This window comes from Scyliorhinus torazame, chromosome 16 (genome assembly GCF_047496885.1).
Source record: "Scyliorhinus torazame isolate Kashiwa2021f chromosome 16, sScyTor2.1, whole genome shotgun sequence".
Classification (NCBI taxonomy): domain Eukaryota; kingdom Metazoa; phylum Chordata; class Chondrichthyes; order Carcharhiniformes; family Scyliorhinidae; genus Scyliorhinus; species Scyliorhinus torazame.
In genome coordinates this window covers 109,517,006-109,540,629 of record NC_092722.1, presented here as the reverse complement: position 1 = coordinate 109,540,629, position 23,624 = coordinate 109,517,006, and the positions used below count along the sequence as shown (strand labels likewise).

The 23,624-nt window shown below is 44.7% G+C and overlaps 1 protein-coding gene across 1 annotated transcript in view; it reads left to right on the top strand.

Moving 5' to 3' along the window:
- Positions 1-2,095: 2,095 nt before the first annotated feature.
- arid5b (AT-rich interaction domain 5B) overlaps positions 2,096-23,624 on the top strand; it is a 180,449-nt gene continuing 158,920 nt past the window's right edge. Inside the window, exons 1-3 of the mRNA XM_072478825.1 lie at positions 2,096-2,353; positions 2,637-2,891; positions 16,131-16,365. Of these exons, the coding sequence (XP_072334926.1) occupies positions 2,333-2,353; positions 2,637-2,891; positions 16,131-16,365 (511 nt within the window). The 5' untranslated portion in view covers positions 2,096-2,332. The remainder of the gene's footprint in view (positions 2,354-2,636; positions 2,892-16,130; positions 16,366-23,624) is intronic.

Sequence of the window (23,624 nt, the reverse complement as noted above, 5' to 3'; positions counted from 1 at the left end):
TAATTAACAAACTGGAAGGTTAAACTCAAGCCCATTTTGTTTTTGTGTGTGTGTAAATTCCAGTTCCTCAAGTCCCCACTTACATTCACAGCACGAGATCAGATTTGCATTTTGACTGAATTTCTTCCACGTCCTTCTTGGCATATATTTCTTAAACGGGGTTTTTCTGTGGTTGTTTGAAATTAGAGAACTTGGTGAGAGAGAAAAAAAAATCAACTTCTCGTTACCGCCCCCTTACTGTCTCAATTCGCTCCGGGGCGGATCTCTGCACTCTGATCGTAACAGTAAAAAATAAAGAGAAAGCAGGGCTAAAAAAAAAAATCCCCACTCCCACCAAAAGCGCACGCACAAATTTGAAGGTCATCAGCCGGTTGTTGATACATGGAATTGCAGTCTAATAACTCTCCAGTTGTTTTTCTCACTCTCTGTACTTGTACGCAGTATAAAAGAAACATGACATTAAATAAGGGGAGGAGGCGGGGTACACATGCTTGCGAAAGCTTTTCCGCTTGGGCTGTGTATCTATATTAATATCACTTTGCTTTCGCGGTGCAGAAATAGACTGCAACATACACCAGCTATTTATGCTGCGGCCGCCGACATCTATTTTGCTGCAGTTACAGTACAGCACTTACATCTCCCACTTAAAGGACCCTCCCTCCTGTTTTCTGTTTCATAGCTTTAGAAAAATTGTGATGAGTTAATTATTAACCAAATTCTACTGAGTGACAGGGTTACTCAAATCCAAACCAAGCATTCAAATTGTGAATGTTAAAAACGGGGGGGGGGGGGTTGGTTCAAGAGCTGCGATCGAACCCCACATTAATTTAGCCTCCCGGGGCTGCAGCAATACATGCACCCCAAAGCTGACTGCGCCCGAAACTATGCAATGCAATCGGGACTGGCAGCATCTGAGCAATGCAGTGCAATGTACCCGGGACTGGCAGCAGATGGACAATGCAGTGCACCCGGGACTGGCAGTAGCTGAGCAATGCAGTGCACCCGGGAATTACAACTGCTGAGCAATGCAGTGCACTGCACCCAGGACTGGCAGCAGCTGAGCAATGCAGTGCACCCGGGAATTACAACTGCTGAGCAATGCAGTGCAATGCACCCGGGACTGACAGCAGCTGAGCAATGCAGTGCACCCGGGACTGAGCAGCTGAGCAATGCAGTGCACCCGGGACTGCCAGCAGCTGAGCAATGCAGTGCACCCGGGACTGAGCAGCTGAGCAATGCAGTGCACCCGGGACTGGCAGCAGCTGAGCAATGCAGTGCACCCGGGACTGCCAGCAGCTGAGCAATGCAGTGCACCCGGGACTGCCAGCAGCTGAGCAATGCAGCGCACCCGGGACTGCCAGCAGCTGAGCAATGCAGCGCACCCGGGACTGCCAGCAGCTGAGCAATACAGTGCACCCGGGACTGCCAGCAGCTGAGCAGTACGGTGCACCGGGACTGCCAGGAGCTGAGCAATGCACCCGGGACTGGCAGGAGCTGAGTAATGCAGTACACCCGGCAGCTGAGCAATGCAGTGCACCCGGGACTGCCAGCAGCTGAGTATTGCAGTGTTATGCATCCGGGACTGACAGCAGCTGTGCAATGCAGGCGTCCCTGGACCGGCAACCGAAGAAAAGTAATGGACAGCAAGGTCCCGCAGCAGCATTCCGGATGGTGGGGACTTCAACCCTCCTGTCATTTCCCCAGGGGTTTTCACTTTCATCGTTTCTGTGCAAATCGTTCTTGGAGAGTGAGAGAGATAGGCGGGTGTGCGCTCGTGTACGTGCGCGCCTCCGTCGCTGCGGGAACCCCCCTCCTCCGCGGGCGCGCGCTGACGTAAGGTTGCAAGGTCCTTGCAGGACGGTAGAGCCCTCTGGAGGCCGGGTTAACCGGTACTGGTTAAAGTACCCATCCTCATTTGGGGAGGGGGGACTCCCCTTTTACTCGCTGACATACAGAGCCAAGCTGAGCTGGCTGCAATGCAACCCCCAATCCTTCCACTGAGCTGGTTTAACCAGAGTGGCAACTCACTTTGCAAACATAATAATAAATTAAAACAGTGGGACTTTAAGTGCTGTTTTGTTGTTGTTGCAGTTTTGGAGATGGTTGACATGTTTAGAGGAGAAGTGGGGAGGGGGGTGTGAGAGATTGCAAAAATGAGCTGCAGACAGCGGGGATAGAGAGGCTGGCAAGGGCGGAGAAAGAGATGAATTGGATCTTGCAGCATCTCTGCACCTTCCTGTGAGAGCTCCTCGCAGCTGCCAGGACCTGGCACATTCATTCAAGCCAAGTTTGGGAGCTCAGAATGTCCATTTCAATCAATTGAGCAGGCGATATGGAGCCGGACTCTGTCAAGGTATTAAACTGCTTTCTGCTATTTCTGTCCCACTGCTCTCCAAACCACTCTAACTGCCTCCCCTTCTTAATCACTTGTCAATAAGGTGTTAAAGTTTTAAAAATAATTTTAAAAGCTACGACCTAAAACTTCAGAAATTCTTCCAAACATATTTTTTGCTTGCTCAAAGCAAATTTTTCTCAGCAGTCCATCTCTCCCTCTCCCTATAAAAAGGTTGATTTTTTTTTTTCAATATTTATTAATAATTGCTTTTTTAAAAAAAACATTCTTCTCCTATATGCAGTGGGTCGGTTCTCCGTGCGGTTTACACGGTGCCTACATTTTCTACAAAGCTTTCAAATTCCGTCTCGAAGGCAGATCAAGAATCCTCTCCCTCGGAGACTTTTTCTTTGTACGGTGTAAGCCAGGGGCTCCGATTTGCATAGCAGAACTCCAGCTGTTGTGGGAAGAGAGAAACAACAAGCAACTTCTGTCCAGCTCCAAGCTCTACTTTCTCCCAGAAGATACACCCGGAGGAAGGTTGGTCGGCCACGGAGAGGTGATGACCCTGCTTCACTTCCTAAGATCTATGTTGTGTAGATATTTAAAATAGATGTTGCAGGTTTTGTGAAATATGAGCTTGTGTAACTTTTTTTTCTTTGCCTTTTGAAAGATTTGCTCGCCACGAACTCAAAAGTAAATATTTATAGAAATGTTTGCACACTGTAAAAGCTAAGGGAGTGGGGATTTTATTAGCGTGCCCTTGTCGTTTGGGCTATATTCAGCTCGTTCTCTGCCTTGAAGGGAGGGGAGGGAGGGGGGGGGGGGGGGCGGCACAGTGTGATTAAAAATATTTAACTTGTACTAGAGGGCGGAAATTACGAAACGGTTGATGAGATCAAAGGCACTCTTATGAAGGCGTGTAACTGGGTGAAAAGGGACAGGTATAGAATGGATACATTGAAAAGCCCAGAGCATCGTGGATGTCTTGAGACAGGGCAGTGTCATGCTGCAAAGGCAGACTGATTTGTATTTTTTTGGAGGGGATTGTCAGCATGTTATATCTATGTGCCTTTTTACAGTGGGTAATGAACACCCTAGTCTTTCCATGTAAACATCCAAACGAGAGAGAGAGAAAAAAGCTGTTAGTGTGCCAAGAAGACCAGCCTCTCTCAATTTTCCATGCAATGACGCAAATCTTTAAATAACTTTTCATTATTTAAAAAAAAAATCCAAATCGGATTCGGTTACCATATAAATACATTAAAAAGACCAGCGGGGGGAGCCTCTATACGTCTGTGCTCTGTAATGTGTGTGAACATCGATGATGGATTGTTAGGCATTGAAAGTTCTTGTTTTAAAGCGAGGTGTAAATAGACTTGCGTTTTTAAAAAATATATAAATATATATATTTTTTAAAAGCTGCATTTTTCCAGTCTGCTGACCTGGGGCGAGAGCTGCCGATCCCAGTATTGCATTGTAAACACTAGAGGCACTGATTGCATTGGAAACATCTCTGGTCTGCACGCTAGAGTTTAATTGTGTATTCTGAAAGGCTGGTCGTGTCAAATTACCCTTTTTAAAAAAAAATCTGCAACAGGTTTAGAAGCAATTAAAACCTCATATCGCTTCTTTTGTTGCTTTTCCTTCATAATCGAGGAAATACTTGTAAACCGACATTTGATACTATTTAGTTTCAGGTTATATCCCAACCTCGTCCATTGCCCTGCAGATAATTATGAAATACATTGTTGCCCGTTTATTACAAAAACACACTTGTGACTTTTCTACTTTACCCTTCTCCCCATGTCTTAACTGTTCATGTGCATCTCTCTCTCTCTCCCACCCCCTTATTTGTTTTTGGAAATTCATTACTTGACGCGGTTTACTGAGCTGGAAACAGAGTCCAATAACGATCACAGACCCAGTGAGTTCTCTCTTTCTCCCTCTCCCCCGCCCCGTTATGCTAAGCAGCTGAAAACTATTAGCTTATGGGGCAGGCTGCAATATCTTTGCGAATGCCACAGTTTATTTTTCGCATTTGACCCTGGCCCCTCCCTCACAGGCGACCAGGACGCCCACAAGCAGTTTTCTCAATGATAATCGCGCGTTTATTCAACTAAATAAACTCGAGGAAGTCGCTCTGTGACCTTCAATGGATTGAAAACATTGCCCATCGGTTCAATGTAGATGTAATATAAATGGGCATGTGTGTACCCATATGCAAATCTACACGTGAATGGGTGTGATTACATGTCCAAAAGGTTAGATGGGGTTACTGGATTACAGAGCCTGACCCTAAGTAGGGTGCTCTTTCAGAGGGTCGGTGCGGACCCGATAGGACGAATGACCTTCTGCACTGTAGGGATTCTGTAATTATATGATGTGTGTAATTACATGTGTGTCATTGCATGTGTGTCACATGTGTTATATGTGTGTGATTACATGGATGTGTCATTACATGTGTGTTGTGTTTGGTTACGTGCCACGTGTGTGATTACATGTGTGTAGTTTGTGATTACATATGTGTGTGATTACTTATGTTTGCATGTCGATGTGTGTATAGGATTGTGATTAAAATTGTGATGATCTCCAATTTCTGATACTTGAGTCAAGGACCAAAATGTTGCTCTTAATGATTAACTTCCAGTTAACATTGCCCGGAAACTCCTCAATCATATGCTGAGATTCTGTGTGAGCTGGAAGTTTTGGCCAGGACCTTCCATTTATGCAAATAGTTTGTGTACTCCACAATCACACAGCACGGCGAGGAGCAGGTTGTAGTTTCCAGGCTGTCTAACTTCACGCCCGCTGATGTCATTTCCCTTCTGGCCAGAGTTAGTCATTCATTAGCACTGATCCTCAGCCTGGCCCAGCGCCCAGAGAAACTCACACCAACATCCACTGAGCCCAGTACCAGACTCCCATTAATAAATACGCCGAGGCAGTTGTCACACATCAGTAGGTGCGCTGTGGATTCTTGTCAGCCTGTCTCGCGTTGTTCCCTCCTTCATATTACACCATCTCTCTGCCCAGGAACAGCTAATTGCCGAGTCATTCCAAGTTCATTTTGAAGTTTTTTTTAAAAGCCCAAAATAAATCAATGGCTCCTTTTAAAAACTGTAAATAACAATCGCAAAAGTGTGTTAATTTCCATTGAATCCCTACAGTGCATAAGGAGGCCGTTCGGCCCATCGAGTCTACCAATCCTCTGAAAGAGCACCCTACCTAGACCCGCCCCTATCCCTGCAAGCACCTCACTTAACCTCCACACCTTTGCACACTAAGGGGCAATTTTGCATGGCCCATCCACTTAACCTACACATCTTTGGGCATAAGGCAGAAGGGCCCCTTTTAATGTAAGGACATGGTTGCAGTCCCATTAAGTCTACAATGGATTGAAAATAATTTCTGTAAATACTGACATTCAAAAGTAAATCAAATATTTTCTCCATCGTAAGCACAAATGTTATCGATACATCTGCTGTATGTTGGATGTACAATTTCAATTCTAAATCTAACATTCTAGCGTTTGAATTCATTTTGGATCCCTTTTTAAACATTCCAGTTATGGTTTCACGGCATGCGTAAATCAAACGGGGAGTGGGGCAGTTGGGGGGAAAGACCATTGAGCAACATGGGTCAGACCATGGTATCGAGTCAGATATTCCAACCATCCCAGAATCTATCGCCATGTACCTCTGAGACAAATATCGGCATGTACTTCCGAGGCAATTATGCCATGTACCTCCGAGGCAAATATCAGCATGTACCTCCGAGGCAAATATTGGCATTTACCTCCAAGACAAATATTGGCATGTATCTCCAAGGCAAATATCGGCAGGTACCTCCGAGGCAAATATCACCATATACCTCCGAGGCAAATATCGGCATGTACCTCCGAGGCAAATATCTCCATATACCTCCAAGGTAAATATCGCCATATACCTCCGAGATAAATATCGCCATGTACCTCCGAGGCAAATATGGTATGTACCTCTGAGACAAATATCAGCATGTACCTCTGAGGCAAATATTTGCATGTACCTTCCAGGCAAATATGCCATGTACCTCTGAGACAAATATCGGCATGTACCTCCGAGGCAAATATTGCCATGTACCTCCGAGGCAAATATCTCCATATACCTCCGAGGCAAATATCTCCATGTGCCTCTGAGGTAATTATCGCCACATACCTCCGCGGCAAATATCGCCATATACCTCTGAGGCAGATATCGCCACATAGCTTCAAGGCAAATATCGGCATGTACCTCCGAGGCAAATATACCATGTACCCCTGAGGCAAATATCCGCATGTACCTCCGAGGCAAATATCGGCATGTACTTCTGAGGCAAATACGCCATGTACCTCTGAGACAAATATCGACATGTACCTCTGAGACAATTATCGACATGTACCTCTGAGGCAAATATCGGCATATACCTCCAAAGTAAATATCGGCATATACCTCTGAGGTAAATATTGCCATATACCTCCGAGGTAAATATTGCCATATACCTCCGAGGCAAATATCGCCATATACCTCCAAGGCAAATATCGGCACATACCTCTGAGGCAAATATCGCCACATATCTCCGAGGCAAATATCGGCACGTATCTCCGAGGCAAATACGCCATGTACCTCCGAGGCAAATATCGGCATGTACCTCCGAGGCAAATATCGCCACATATCTCTGAGGTGATTATCGCCACATACCTCCGCGGCAAATATCGCCATATACCTACGGGGTAAATATCGGCATTTACCTCCGTGGCAAATATCGCCATACGCCTCTGAGGTAATTATCGCCACATACCTCTGTGGCAAATATCGCCATATACCTCTGAGGCAAATATCGCCACATACCTCCAAGGCAAATATCGACATGTACCTCCGAGGCAAATACACCATGTACCTCTGAGGCAAATATCCGCATGTACCTCCGAGGCAAATATCGGCATGTACTTCCCAGGCAAATACGCCATGTACCTCTGAGACAAATATCGACATGTACCTCTGAGACAAATATCGACATGTACCTCTGAGGCAAATATCGCCATGTACCTTCGAGGTAAATATCAGCATATACCCCCGAGGCAAATATCGCCATATACCTCCGAGGCAAATATCGGCATATACCTCTGAGGCAAATATCGTCATATACCTCTGAGGCAAATATCGCCACATACCTCCAAGGCAAATATCAGCATGTACCTCCGAGGCAAATACACCATGTACCTCCGAGGCAAATATTGGCATGTACCTCCGAGGCAAATATCGGCATGTACCTCTGAGGCAAATATCGGCATGTACCTCCGAGGCAAATACGCCATGTACCTCTGAGACAAACATTGACATGTACCTCTGAGACAAATATCGACATGTACCTCTTAGACAAATATCGACATGTACCTCTGAGGCAAATATCGCCATATACCTCCGAGGTGAATATCGTCATATACCTCCGAGACAAATATCGCCATATATCTCCGAGGTAAATGCTACAAGATGTGATCGCATGCGGGAAGCTGAAAGGCTTTGGTCAAATTGGTTAAATTTTGAGAACGTGACATACTCAGCAGGAAGAGTTGAGGGGTGCGGGGGGGGGGGGGGGGGGTGGATATCCTTTACACAGTGAGGTACACATTGACTGGAAATGTGGCAGAAGCAGACTCAAGAGTAGTTTTGAAAATAAACACAGATCTATCGTAAAGAGTAGGAGGAAGACCTAGAATGTATGTGGGCAGTGTTGGTATCCTTATGAAGGAAGGATGTACTTGGGTTGAGAGAAGGTTCATGGAGCTAATTCCTGGGATGATGAGTTTGTCTTACGAGGAAAGGTTTAGCCTATACTCATTGGAGTTTAGAAGAGTGAGAGGTGATTTTTTGAAAGATTCTGAAGAAGCCTGATAGTGTGCATGCTGAGGAGGTACTTCATCCAGTGGGGGAACCTAGACCTAGGGGACACAGTCTCAAAATAATGTGTCTCCTATTTAAGATGGAGGTGAGGAGGAATTTCTTCTCTGAGGGTCGTTGGTATTTGGAATTCTCTTCCAGAAAGCAGTGGAGGCTGGGTCATTGAATATATTCAAGGCCGAGTTAGAGACAGATTTTACAAGCGGGATATGTGGCATTAAAGCTGCAATCAGATCGGCCATTATCTTATTGAATGGTAGAGCAGGCTCGAGGGGCTGAATGGCCTACTCCACGTAATTCTTGTGATCTAATGAGTGATACTAAATGGGTAGATTTGTCAAGGAGCTGACACAGGCCCGGCAGGCTGAATGGACTCCTGCCAGCTATGGCTGCATGTTATACAATGCTTGTATGTACTTGCTCATATTTTCTTAATCAGACTTTTTTTGTTGAAAAATTGCGTATACTCTAATCTACCTATTTAATGCTGTGCTTTGAATCATGAGGTGCTAATTGTGCCTGCATATTAAATCTGGTATAAATATTCAGTATTAATAAAGGCAGACTATTCCAGCAAAGCTGAATAAATTGTAGTTCATCTTCAGTGTGCAGCATAGTAATGTCGCGCGGTCCCCAAAGGGGATCAAATCTAATTAATACAGTTATGCAAATCTGAAATACAGTACCGTATATTTTTGGCAACATTTTTTCCAAGTTTTGCATTTCTTATAATTATAAGCACTGTTCTGATACTGAGAGCATTAATGCTTTTTCATTTAATATGCCAATTATTTGAATAATGTCAACTGCTTTGAATACAGTAATAGGAAAACTGCAATAACCCCCCCCCCCCCCTTCCCGGGGTCACTTGTCTATCTTAGAATTTAAATCTAGCAAGCAGTGTTGCCTGCATAGTGTATCATAGACACAGTGCAGAAGGAGGCCATTCGGCCCATCAAGTCTACACTGGCTCTTGGAAAGAGCAACTTACTTAAACTTAAGCCCACACCCCCACCCTATTCCCGTAACCCAGTAACTCCAGCTAATCTTTTTGGACACGAAGGGGCAATTTAGCATGGCCAATTCTCCTAACCTGCACATCTTTGGACTGTGGGAGGAAACCGGAGCACCTGGAGGAAACCCACCCAGATACGGGGAGAAAGTGCAAACTCACACGGACATTCACCCGAAGCCGGGATTGAATCCGGGTCCCTAGAGCTGCGAGGCAGCAGTGCTAACCACTGTACCTTGAGGCTAATTTAAATTGGGTCAGTCACAGTGAAGGCAATAACTGAAGATACGTTTAAACAACTTTTAAATAAGGTGTAGTAGGGGAAACAATAACATCAATTCAAATAAAGGGCAATATTATGATGTTTAATGGTTATGAACAACCCTGTAGAAAGTACCAGGAAAATAAATGCCTCAGAATGAAATTTACATTGGTAAAAGTACATTTGCAGTCCTTACGCTGCCATGTGTATTTTTAAAGATGCTTTAAAAGCGTGCTTTCAGAAAAAGTAAAATATCATGATTGTTTGTTCAGGAGGACGGGAGAGAGGGAAAAAGAGCTTAACTTTAGTGCCAAGCATCTGACTGTTTTTAAGTTATCAAATACTCATAAACCATTCTGTCCTCAAATAGTATTGTGAATTCACTAGTAGGGCTCTAATTAGTTTTTGCAGTGCTTTACTTAACTTTACCTGTGAAATGACTGGGTTGCGAAGGTTACACAGTGTTCTCTTAAGAGTACAAGATTTTCTAGAAGATCAATTTAAGTTTCCTTTGGCGTTGATCCAGGGTGCATTGAGTGTTCTGGTATGTTTTTATGTTTGCGTACAAAGGTGCAAGGATTATATCTGTGGTCAGTGCGAGTTTTGTTACCTTATATTTTTCAAGTCCTTTTAACAGCACTGACCAAAATTGGAATGCAACACTGGTGAGTTGCTAAGCTAATCAAAATAAGTTGTAAACAAGGATCCACATGACTTAAAATGCCAAGCATTAGCATGCATCTGTTGCAGAACAGTACATGGTCATGACTAAAAGCTGCCAGTGTAGGAGGTTTCCAAATCTCATGATCCATGTTTGAGCCCTGTGTCCCAGAGCCTCAAAGTCCAGGCAACTTGATGCAACGGCCTGTTGATATTTTTCTGGTGTGAACATTGTAGGCCTGGAGGTTTGGAAAGGGCTGGTAGAGAAATTCTCAATCACAAACTTTGCGATCTGTTAGTGTCGGCAACTTGAGATAGATGCAGGTTAATGAGAGTAGCGATTTAAACTTTACATCTGTGACCCTGAGGTTCCTTGACACGCAGCCCAGTAAGACTGGTGCTCACTGTTCCTGAGTGCTGCCAACTCGGGTTACAAGAAGTGCAGTCAACTGCACTGACTGATACATGGGTATCCACATAGTAAAGAACACAATGGACTGAATGGCCTCTTGTGCTGTATGATACTACAGTGTATGTAATCAAATAGCACTGATAATATGGCAAAGTCTCCCAAGTGATCTATTGGATAAAGGCCTCTATCTCAAGTTGTTGTTTTCGATTGCAGGTTTCCCCACCAGCCTTTTCCAAACCTCCAGGTGCAGAATCGCTTCTTAAAAGCAAATAATCCACCACCCCCCCCCCCCCCCCCCCCCCGACCTGTGCTGAGCTAGCCAATCACAGTGAAGGGCCACTAATGGCCTTGAGCTCTGGGGTTTGAAGGTGAAAAACTGTTCAGGCCACCGCCACCAACAGTTATCCAGTGACATCTGCTCAAAGGCGTGCGCATGGATTTTGGGTGAGAATGGGGACAGGCTGAGTGCCGATGCCTCCTGCAGTTAAACAGTGTGCTGCCACTCATTGTCCAGCTTCACGCACGCCAAAGTGACTTGTGATTATGCAGCACCTTCTCACAACCATCATACGAACAGAGACTGAAAGTGATTGCTTGATATAGCAGACGGTGCAAAAGCTGAATCAAAGATTGCCAAAATACATTTTCCTTTATTTAGCGAAAGCATCCAATCCCCAACTTCAAAGATAGAAAAGAAACAATAGTTTAGCGCAGTGTATAATTTTCAGCTAATCATATCAACAAAACGGCAGTAAACTTTATAATGTCGCTTACAGTTAGCAGCAAAATTGTATCCATCCATCCATAAAATAATGTTAGTTAATGGCTTGGCCTGTTCGATCCTTTGATAAATCAGCTAGCAAAAGAAAGAAAATCTTATACCTTTCACAACCTCAGCATTTCACAAACCGCTAGACAACCAATTAACTACTTTTGAAGTGTAGTCACTGTTCCAAGATAGAAAATGATGAATGGTAATTTGAATAAGTGGGTAGCTGGTGCCATCTGGAGAGAACTGTGGACAAGAAAAGAAAACGCAACTATAAATATATTTTAATGCAGTTTGCTTATGTCTTTTTTCTAATTTTGCTACGGTTTCAGATGTAGCTTTTTAAAAAGAAATGCTATTGTGCAGTCTGGTGTCGTGACCTTATCAGGCAATTGTAGTCACATAATTGGAGCTAGTGCAAATCAGTTGGTGATGACGCGTTGTATGATCACTCTTAAAATAAGTTCAAAATGCCTATGCCATTCATATTTAATATATTTACTGGGGTTTCTAATGTTAAACGGTAAAGTTTAATGTTGATTTATCACATTCCTGGATTGTGCACTTATTTACTAATTGAATTAAAAACACGAATAACATTGAAATCTAAGAGTTTGCACATTCTCCGCGTGTCTGCGTGGGTCTCACCCCCACAACCCAAAGATGTCCAGGGTAGGTGGATTGGCCTCACTAAATTGCCCCTTAATTGGGGGGGGGGGGAAGAAAAAGAATTGGGTACTTAAAATTTAAAACAAAAAAAAGCATTGGAAATCTAATTTTTTTTGGAGAATATGAATTACTAGATAGTCACTTACATAAAGGCTTTACTCTTTCCAGCCGGCATAATTTCTCAAGCTGCCAGGTCAGTAATTCAATAGACAGTGAAGCAGGTGTACTAATCTGTTTTGACCTGAGGAATTCTTTCGGTGACCTCATGAGGCAACAGACTGAAACATTCTCAGCATGACAGATTTTCTTTCTTTTGCTAGCTGGTTTATCAAAGGGTTGAACAGACCAAACCATACATTAACTAACATTATTATATGGATGGGTGCATACAATTTCACCACTAACTGTAAGCGACGTTTTATTGTAAAATTTGCTGGCATTTTAGTGACATGCAAAGTTTCTTGTAATATGATTACCTGAAAAATTATACACTGTGTGCTGAACTATTACTTTTCTATCTTTTAAGATGAGGATTAAATGCTTTCACTAAAGCGAAAAGCATTTTGGCAATCTTTTGATGCAGCTCTTGTACCGTCTGTTATATCGAGCAATCTCTTTAACCTTTGTTCTTATGATTTACAAGCACTAATAAATCTTTAGGTGCTGCTACATTTGTTTCCTTCTTTGTATCCGGGGACGATTTTAATATATATATATATATAGCAAGACATTTAAATCTAATACTTAAAAAACATTCTTGGCTTCAGGCATAAAGTACGACTTTAGCTTTTACTTGGTCTCTAAGCCCACTGTTAAAAATTGCATTTGGATAAGCATCTGGTAACTCTGGCATGAAAGTTGATTTGATGAACTTCGGGAAGTGATTGTTTTCACATTCTCATATTACAAGCATTTCTGCCTACACAGCTAGCAGATGTGTTCATCAAGGCAGTAAGTATGGAACAGAATTCAAACAAATTATCCAACAACAAAAGGTTCAAAATGGATAACAAAACCTGAAAAATGCCTTTTATGTTTGACATGTTTCCTGTATCCTGGCTTTATGCCACAGATCCTATTTCTGCAAACTAATACAGGCATTGTGTTTCATCATCGATTAAACATAGAAACCCAGAAAATAGGAGCAGGAGGAGGCTATTCGGCACTTGGAGCCTGCTCCGCCATTCATTGTGATCATGGCTGATCATCCGATTCAATAGCCTGATCCTGCATTCCCCCCCATATCCTTTCAGCCCCTTCGCCCAAAGTGCTATGTCAAACTGATTCTGGAAAACATACAATGCTTTGGCCTCAACTACTTTCTGTGGTAACAAATTCCACAGGCTCACCACTCTCTGGGTGAAAAAATGAAATGAAAATCGCTTATTGTCACAAGTAGGCTTCAAATGAAGTTACTGTGAAAAGCCCCTAGTCGCCACATTCCGGCGCCTGTTCGGGGAGGCTGGTACGGGTGAAGACATTCCTCCTTATCTCTGACCTAAATGGTCTATCCCATATCCTCAGACTGTGACCCTGGTTCTGAACATCCCCACCACATCAAAGGGTGAGCTTTTTTAAAACAACTTTAAGTATTGATTGTGTTTGCAGTGTGAGTGGGCAATCAATTTACATGTTTAATTGGGATCTTTAGCTTTCTTTATTAGAAAAGAAGAACTTGGATTATTTAGGGAGGGAAGAGAGTTAGAATTTAAATGACAGTCGGAATAATCTCGGTTCAATACTCCCAACAATGAAAGGCAAATATTCAGTCCATACTTTTTGCTAAATCATAGGCATGTTAGAAATATCAGCCATGCAGCATGGAAGCCTGTAATTAGACTAGAAGGATTCTCAAAATGTTTTTAAAAACAAGTCAGAAAGTTTATATGTTTGAAACCTTTCCAACGTACGCCTGTAGAATGTCTTTTAAACCTTGTCCATTGACCTTCTGAGCATAATACACAAACTATCACACTAACAGTTGATACTAAGATTACACAGATCTTGTTTACATTAATTATCTGAACCTGCATTAACCAAATGTTTGCATTTGATTCTTATTCTGCCAGTAGAATTTTGCCTCGCTAATCCTTTTTGCAAATTTGAGCAAAATATTAGCTTGGCACCATTGCTCTTTCCAGCTCTTAAGGTTGCTGGTTGGTCTTAGAATCCATTGAATCCCTACAGTACAGAAGGAGACCATTCGGCCCATTGGGTCTGCACCGAACCTTCGAAAGAACACCCTATCTAGACCCACATTCCCGCCCTATCCCCATAGCTCCATAACCTCTCCTACCCTTTGGACACTAAGAGGCAACTTAGCATGGCCAATCAACCTAACTTGCATATCTTCGGACTGTGGGAGAAAACCGGAGCACCCGGAGGAAACCCACACAGACACGAGGAGAAAGTGCAAACTCCATACAGTTATCCAAGGCCGGAATTGAACCCCAATCCCTGGCACTGTGAGGCAGCAGTGCTAACCACTGTGTCATCGTGCCGCCCCAGCTCATTTTCATGACATTCCTGGTCAAAATATACTGAGAAAAGAGTTAATTCTGCAGAGGGGCACACTGTGATGATGCACTGACTGTGCTCCAGAGCGATAGATGCTGTCTCATTTTCTCTGATCAGCTGTGCTGTCTGGTGGCGATGTAGCTTAAGAGGGTGAAAGGAAAATCTGGAAGGAAGGTCACCCTGTGCTGCTCACTGCACTTTTGAATGGTTTATTACAGATTTAGATTTCATGCACCATTCTCTCAGTTGGGGACTAGGTACGGTAAAGTTGCCATAGTCCCAGATGACTATAGGCTGCTTTCCCCTTTGAGGAGGTGATGGTTTAATCTGAGGATCACCACACGTCAGGCGAGGGGCAAGGCTGTGTAGGCGGGGCCTTCATGAGTAACCTCAGTCAGGATGGGGATTGAACCTGCGCCGTTGCCGTCGCTCTGCATCACAAACCAGCTGTTCAGTTGGGGACTAACATGGAGGTGGTGGGGGTGTCAGTAACCGACGGGAACACATTTAATATAATTGCTAGTAGAAGCAGGACAGCAATATAGGCCTGATTTCTCCAGCTGTTGGGACTCCCTGTTCCCGTCGGCAATACAGCCCCGCCTGAGGGCTTCCTGGCAGCATGGGGTGGCTTCGATGGGAAAAACTCTTGACAAGCGGCGGGAGTAGAGAATACCACCACCAGCAAATGGCGCGGCGCCGAGAAACGCACAGCTAGGGGAGCGGAGAATCCAGCCCAGAATTTCTGTCTCATTTCTGTTGTGAATTGAATGCACTGCCTGAAAGAGTGGTGCAATCAGATTGAGTAGTAACGTCCATGGGGATTTGAGTAAATACTTGAAGGGGAAAAACCTTCCAGACTATAGAGCAAAGAGTAGGACATTGGGACTAATCAGGTATCTCCCTTAAACCACAGTCAAGATGGTCCACATGACCACCTGTGCTGTGCGATTCTATATTTTTAACTCCAGGTGCAAAGGGGCAAATGGGTTAAAATTGGGGAAGGGATTTAAGAAATCTTAATTCAAGCATCAACAAAATTCATTTTGAAGCCTTTGATATGCTGCTTATGACATTCACAGTTAAGTAAATATATAACTGGTGGTTAGTTGAAAATTTGGATTGTCTGAAATGTAAACTCGAGATTCCTTCAAAGTTGTGAATGGCTTTGCTGGAGTGGTTGCCGAGAGAATGTTTCCCCTCGTGGGCAAGCGAATAACTAGAGACCACCAATATAAGATGGTCACTAAGAAAGCCAGTGGGGAATTCAGAAGAAACTTCTTCCCCAAAGAGTGGTGCGAATGTGGAACTCACTAGCACAGGGAGTGGTTGAAGGGGTTACTGTTGCGTTTATGGGGAAGCTGGACCATTATGAGGGAGAAGGAAATAGAGAGTTACGATGATAAATTTAGATGAAGGAAGGCGGGAGGAAGCTCGAATGGAGCACAAATACCTGCATGAACAGGTTGAGCCTAGTGGCCTGTTGCGGTAATGTAAATCCTATGTAAAGGATGCTGCTATGTAACGTTCAAGATCAGCAAGGTAATGTTACTATTTCTTTGTTTCTGGTATTGTTTTACAGGATGAAGTTGTAGCTGTGACGGAGAAAGTAGTCGTGAAGCTGGATGACCTGATGAAATGGGCATGCTCAGATTTCGGCTCATGGACACGGGGCCTTGGGGCTGTGTCACTGAAACCTTCGAAGAGAAAGGAGCTGCGAGTGAATGGACTAAAGGAAGCCTTGCATCAGTACAGGCAATGCACCCTCAACAGTGGTCTCAATTTCAAGGATGTACTAAAAGAAAAGGCTGATATTGGTAATTATTTATTTACTTTTTTTTGTTTCCGCTCAAAGTTCTAACTTGAAAGCTATTTTTTCCTCATTATCTTTTGATTCAATTTAAGGTTCAGTTGACACTGAGCAGATTCATATATTCGCATTGACGTTAGTAGGAATTTAATTGCTTGCAATTTGACTGTTGCTGCTTCATTTATAATGTTTTTGTATCACTGATGTCCCTCCATGAAGACTTCTAAATTTGGTGTTTTTAGACATGCAAGCAAAAAAACCCAATAATTTAAAGTTTGGATTTTCTTATTGTACATAAATCAAAGGCCACTGTCAAATATCGGTGCTATCCATGCTAGGGGTGGCAGGGTAGCACTGTGGTTAGCACGGTTGCTTCACAGAGCCAGGGTCTGTTTTGTCCTGGATGATGTTGAGCTGAGTGTTGCTGGAACTGCACTTATTTAGGCAAATGGAGAAAATTCCATCACACTCAAGATTTGTGGACCTACTTTGGGGAGTCAGGAGGTCAGTCACTCGCTAGATAACACTCAGCTTTGGATCTGTTCTTATAGCCAAGATCTATTTCTGGCTCATCCAAGTTTTTGGTCAATGGTAACAAATCAGGATGTTAACAGTGAGGGATTCAACGATAGTAAGGGTCATGAATCTGTGGAATTCGTTACCCCAGAGTGCGGAAGATGTCGGGAGAGTGAGTCAATTTAAGGAGGAGTTAGACAGATTTTAAATTGGTAATGGGTTAAAGGGTTATGGAGAACAGGCAGGATGGGGGAGTTGGGGCCATGGTGAGATCAGCCATGATCGTATTGAACGGTGGAGCAGGCTCGAGAAGCTAGATTGCCTACCCTGCTCCTAGTTCTTATGTTCTAAGAAAGAGCTACTCTGTCTAATTCCAGCTCTTGGTCTGTAGCCCAGTATGTAACAGCACTTCAAGCACAAATCTGGGGCGAAATTCTCCCGAAACGGCGCGATGTCCGCCGACTGGCGCCCAAAACGGCGCCAATCAGACGGGCATCGCGCCGCCCCAAAGGTGCGGAACGCTCCGCATCTTTGGGGGCTGAGTCCCAACATTGAGGGGCTAGGCCGACGCCGGAGGAATTTCCACCCCGCCAGCTGGCGGAAACGGCCTTTGTTGCCCCGCCAGCTGGCGTGGAAATGACATCTCCGGGCGGCGCATGCGCGGGAACGTCAGCGGCCGCTGACAGTTTCCCACGCATGTGCAGTGGAGGGAGTCTCTTCCACCTCCGCCATGGTGGAGACCGTGGCGGAGGCGGAAGGGAAAGAGTGCCCCCACGGCACAGGCCCGCCCGCGGATCGGTGGGCCCCGATCGCGGGCCAGGCCACAGTGGGGGCACCCCCCTGGGGCCAGATCGCCCTGCGCCCCCCCAGGACCCCAGAGCCCGCCCGCGCCGCCTTGTCCCGCCGTTCAAAAGGTGGTTTAATCCACGCCAGCGGGACAGGCAATTTATCGGCGGGACTTCGGCCCATCCGGGCCAGAGAATCGAGCGGGGGGGCCCGCCAACCGGCGCGGCGCGATTCCTGCCCCCGCCGAATATCCGGTACCGGAGACTTCGGCAACCGGCGGGGGCGGGATTCACGGCAGCCCCCGCCGATTCTCCAGCCCGGCGGGGGGTCGGAGAATGACGCCCCTGGTGTTCTTGATTAATAAGGGGATCAGGGTTATGGGGAGAGGGCAGGAGAATGGGGATGAGGTGCATATCAGCCATGATCGAATGGCAGGGCAGACTCAATGGACCAAATGGACGAATTCTGCTCCGATATATTATGGTTTTCTGGTCTAATGCCATTGAATGTCTTGGGAAGAAGTTTCAGTTTAATTTTGTTGGAGGTGGACATTGTTTGGTATTTGTCTGGTGCGCATGTTACTTGCCATTTACTTATCAGCCCAAGCCCGAGTGTTGTTGATGTCTTGTTGCTTGTGGGTGCAGACTGAGGAGTGTCTGAGGAGTTGCAAATGGTTTAAACACTGTGCAATCATCAGCGAACATCCCCATTTTCAACATTGTAATAAAGCAGCTGAAGATGGTTGGGCCTAGGACACTGTTGCTAACCTTTGGTTGGTTCAATTGGCTCTGTTTTATAACCTTTGCTCTAGAGTTGCCAGGTATCTTTATGTTACCGCCACGAGGTTCAAGTTCAAGTGATGATCAATAACTCAACACACCAATTAGTAAGATTCAAATCAAAACACATTTATTATACACAGTAAATCACTACTCATGCATAAACTCTACTCTCTAGGCTATTTCTATCACTGACAGGCCTATACTTAGCTTCGGACTGGCCCACCAGGTCAGGGGAACAAATGGCCTTTCGTTCAGGTCCTGAGTCTGCAGGATTCAAAAGCTGGTATGGACTGGTAGCTAGGAGCGCCTACCTCGTAGCGAGCGTTGACTTGAGACTTATTTGCTTGGAGGCAACAAGACAGGTCACTGTCAAGGGTTGATTCAAGTTGCTGAGTGACCCTGCCAAAGAAGGATGATTTGAACTTGGGGGCTTTACTTTATAGTCCCCAGGGGCTTCCCGCCCTTTGGGGCGGACCCCGCACCTAGTTCCAAGTGATTTGACTACTTTCCGATCACTTGGATCGATTTCTCCAATGCAGGAGCGGTTCCCTGGTCGCTAGGCGGTCCCTAAATGTTCGTTGGCCTTCCTTTGTCTTGGCTCCTGCTGGCGCCGAGGAGTCTGGCTTGGCTTTATTTACCTTAACTGTTGCCATTGTGCCTGGGAATCGCACATTACTATGTAGATGGCTGCTGCATTACTATGCAGATGGCTGCTGGTTTCAGTGCTGTCTGGTTCCTTGCAGGTTTCAATACACATGATTTCTGTATTTGCTAGTCTTTGCCTGTGTTGGCTGAATTTCCCTTCAGCCTTTGCGGTTCTCCATTTTAAGTCGGGAAGTGGCCAACTCAGGTGGCTACAACACTGCCCTGAGGAACTCCTGCATTTATGTCCTGGGACAGAGATGATTGACTTTATATAATCACAATCATCTTTGTGCTAGATATTACTGCAACTATTGGAGTTCCCACCTGGTCAAATACTCTCTAGATGTTGTGGGCTGTCAACCTCTCCGAACCTCTGAAATTTAGTTCTTTGTTCATGTTGATCCAGGGCTGTAATAAGAGGTCAGAAGCCAAATGTTTCTGACGGAACCCAAACTGAGCAAGGATGAGCAGGTTATTGTTGAGGAAGTGCTGCTATATAACACTGTAAACAACACCCTTCATTACTCTGCTATGATTGAGAGTAGACTGATAGTGCAGTGATTTGTTGGGTTGGATTTGTTCTGCATTCTTGTGGACTGGGCAATTTTCCACATTGTTACGTATATGACACTGTTGTAGCTGTATTGGAATAGCTTGATTTGCCCTAACTAGTTCTAGGGCACAAGTCTTCAGTGATACAGCAGGAATGTTGCATCCAGATTACCTCACGATTTCTTGATAGCACATTGTGTGATTGTATAGCTGAGTACTGTAAAGGCGGGGGATCTTAGGAGGAGACCGATATGGTTCATCCACCCGGCACGTCTGGCTGAAGTTGGTTGCCAATGCTTCAGCCTCGACTTTTGCCCAGTTGTGCTGGGCTGCCCCAACATTGCTGGTGGGGATATTTGAGTAGCCTCCTCCTGTCAGTTGTTTAATTGTCCACCACAAGTGGACGTGGCAGGAGCTTCTGTCTGATGCTTGATCTTTGGGATTGCTTAGCTCTGTCTGTCTCAAGCTGCATCAGTGGTTCATCATGCATGTAGTCTTGTGTTATAGCTGCACCCTGTTCGTACCTCATTCATGTACTCATGCACACCAGCGTTTGTTCACTGGCTTGATGTATATGATAGGGTGAGGGATATACCAGGCCACAAGGATTGTGGTGGAACTAGCCCACAGTGGCATGTGAATGACCAGTTTTAGTTGCGAGTGTTGTTCTGAATCCATTCTACTTAGCATGGTGTTAGTGCCACACAACCTATTCAGAATAACTGGCCTGTTTAGAATAATGTCTTATCAATATGGTTGCAGCATACCAATTTCTCACCGGTTCCTCTTCCCTAACATCAATGTAGTTTTAAAGAATATGGCAAAACCATCAGGGATTGTAGCAAATGTGGAATCAAAGACCTAATGCATATGGTGAATATAAATATGATTGAAAGTGCTGTAAAGTAAGAAGGATTTTGCAGAGTATCCATTTTGTCAGCACAATATTGAAGGTAGTTTTTGCTGAGCACAAATCCTCAGGTGTGTTTTATTGCAAGTTACAACGTGACTACAGATTAATGCTGCAATAGAAGCCATTCAGATCACTAGCATTACTGAAGAGGGATTTAAAAGTTTGCTTTTTGTGCATCAGAAGCCTACATGGCCTATCATGTTGTCTTGAGCAAGTAAACGCTTGGACCTATTGAACTTAAAGGCGGTGGCTTGGATGGGCATGTCTGAGGCCCGAAGTGTTGATCCTGAATGGTTAACAGTGTTTGGATGTTCAGCTCAGTACATTCTGCAAACAATCTTTTCTTTCCTTTTCTTCTACCTTCCTCCTATGCTTCCACGCTGCGCTCCATAGGTTTTTCGCATGTGACCGCCTCGATCTCTGCAATGGTTATCGTGAAGTGTGTTTTGTTGGGCGTGATCAGCGGCCCTTTCTGCTTCCTACTCCCCACCTCCTTTGGGTGGAGACCAATACTGCCACAAGGCCCAGCCAAGAGGGGGCAAAAATATCCCCAGGAATGCAGCTGAGCACAAAATGCCGGTTGAGAGTGGGTTAGCAATCCAGATTCCCAGTTCTGCAGCTACAATCTAATTATGTTAGGATTCGGGATCCACCTCTTAAATTAAGCTGCTAATTTGATGAACTGCATTCATTTGCTAAATATATGAATGAGTCGTTAACAGCTTGTTTTGAGCATGCACCAATCAATTAATTACACTAAGTAGAACAGTATTGAAACATGTGACTCGATAAACCAATTTTGGACTGGAAGACACAACCAATTATCCATTCAGTTTAACAGCCGCTGAATATGATTTGTATTGGAACTTTTCAATTATCAGCTATAAAACGTCAAAGTGAAGTTCATGTTTCTGGGTTGTTTAGTTGGGTCATATGATTAGTGTCATATATTAAAATTATTTTGTGGGATTTGGACATCACTGGCTAGGCCAGCATTTATTGCCCATCTCTAATTGCCCTTGATGGTGAGTTGCCTTCTTGAACTGCTGCAGTCTCTGTGGTGTAGGTACACCCACAGTGCTGTTAGGGAGGGAGTTCTAGTATTTTGACTCAGCGACAGTGAAGGAACAGCGATATATTTCCAAGTCAGGATAGTGACTGGCGTGAAGGAGAATTTGCAGATGGTGGTGATCTCATGGGTTTGTTCTCCTTGCGCTGTTAGGTGGCAGTGTTTGCGGGTTTGGAAGGTGCTGTTGAAGGAGCCTTGGCAAGTTACTGCAGTGCATCCTATATACACTACAAACTACTGCCACTGGGATCAGTGGTACAGGGATTGAATGTTACATAGGAGTTACAGCACAGAAACAGGCCACTCAGCCCATCCATTCCATGCTAGGTTTTATGCTCCGCTTGAACTTTCTCTCATCTTTCCTCGTTTAAATCTACCATCGTGACTCTCTATTTCAGTGGGCAACCTGCAGTCTGGGGCCACGAGCAGCCCATCTGGGTTCCGAGTGCGGCCCACGAGACATTTTGTTGACCGTTGCTCATGCGCAGGGTAGCCGCTTTCCGTTGTTATGTCCATCGTTTTTTTCCGATGGGTATAACTGAAGTGATTTGCATGTCGAGCGAGGACAAGTGAGGTGCAAGCTGATTGTACAATACATCGACTGGGAGAGCCGAGTGCACCCTCTGTTCCAAAGTGTAAATTATTTTTTTGCTTTTACCATTTAAAGTTTACAGTTCTATTAATATATAAATGATAAAGAATTTTCTACAACTCGCTATGAAATATTCGGCGGGTATTAAATGTATTTAATCTTATTCATGGCGTCATGGTTAGTGAACAAGCCTGATTTCAATCTTGCGGTCCATTGAGATAAAGGAGGGTTACTCTTGCAGCCCATTCACTGGCCTAGATTGCTCTATTTCCTTCTCCTGCATATACCTGTCCAACATTCTCTCTGGATCACTCCAACAAAGCCTTTCATAATTTTAAAGGAATCTCTCGTTTACATTTCAGACATTCCAAATTTTCAACTAACCATCAATTAATATATTTACCTAACTGTGAATGTCATAAGAAGCACATCAAAGGCTTCAAAATGAATTCAGATGATGCTTGAATTGCAGACTTCTTAAATTCCTGCCCCAGTTTTAATTTACTTTTCCTTTTGCATCTTGAGTCCGAAATATAGAATTGCGCAACACAGGAGGTCATGTGGACCATCATGACTGTGCTTTGAGGGAGCTATCTGATTAGTCCTAATCTTCTACTCTTCGCCCTATAGTCCAGAATGTTAACCCTTCATTGAAGCAGCAAATAGATTGTTTTGTCCTGGATGGTGCCAAGCTTCTTGAGTGTTGTTGGAGCTGCACTCACCCAGGCAAGTGGAGAGAACTCCATCACACTCCTGACTTGTGACTTGTAGATGGTGGGGAGTCAGGAGGTGAGTTACTCATGGCAGGATTCTGACCTGCTCTTGTAGCCACAGTATTTATATAAGGAGTCCAATTCAGTTTCTGGTCAATGGTAACCCCCAGGATGTTAACAGTGGGAGATTCAGCGATGGTAATGCTATTGATTGTCAAGGGGTGATGGTTAGATTCTCTCTTGTTGGAGATGGTCATTGCCTGGCACTTGTGTAGCGTGAATGTTAGATCTGGTATTAAACCTTTGAAACTATGATTTAATGTGTTCATACTGCAGGTCTCTTTCTACCTATCTGTCTTGTGTCTTGTCACATTTTGCCAATGAGCTTGTGGCATTTCTTGTTAAAATAAAGATCAGGGGCGGGATTCTCCCCTACCTGGCGGGGCGGGGGGTCCCGCGTGATGGAGTGGCGGGAACCACTCCGGCGTCGGGCCGCCCCAAAGGTGCGAATGTCTCCGCACCTTTAGGGGCCAAGCCATCACCTTGAGGGGCTAGGCCTGCGCCGGAGCGGTTTCCACTCCACCGGTTGGCGGGAAAGGCCTTTGGCGCCACGCCAGCCAGGGCCGAAAGGTCTTCGCCGGGCGACGCGGGTCGGCGCATGTGCGGGAGCGTCAGCGGCTGCTGATGTCATCCCCGCA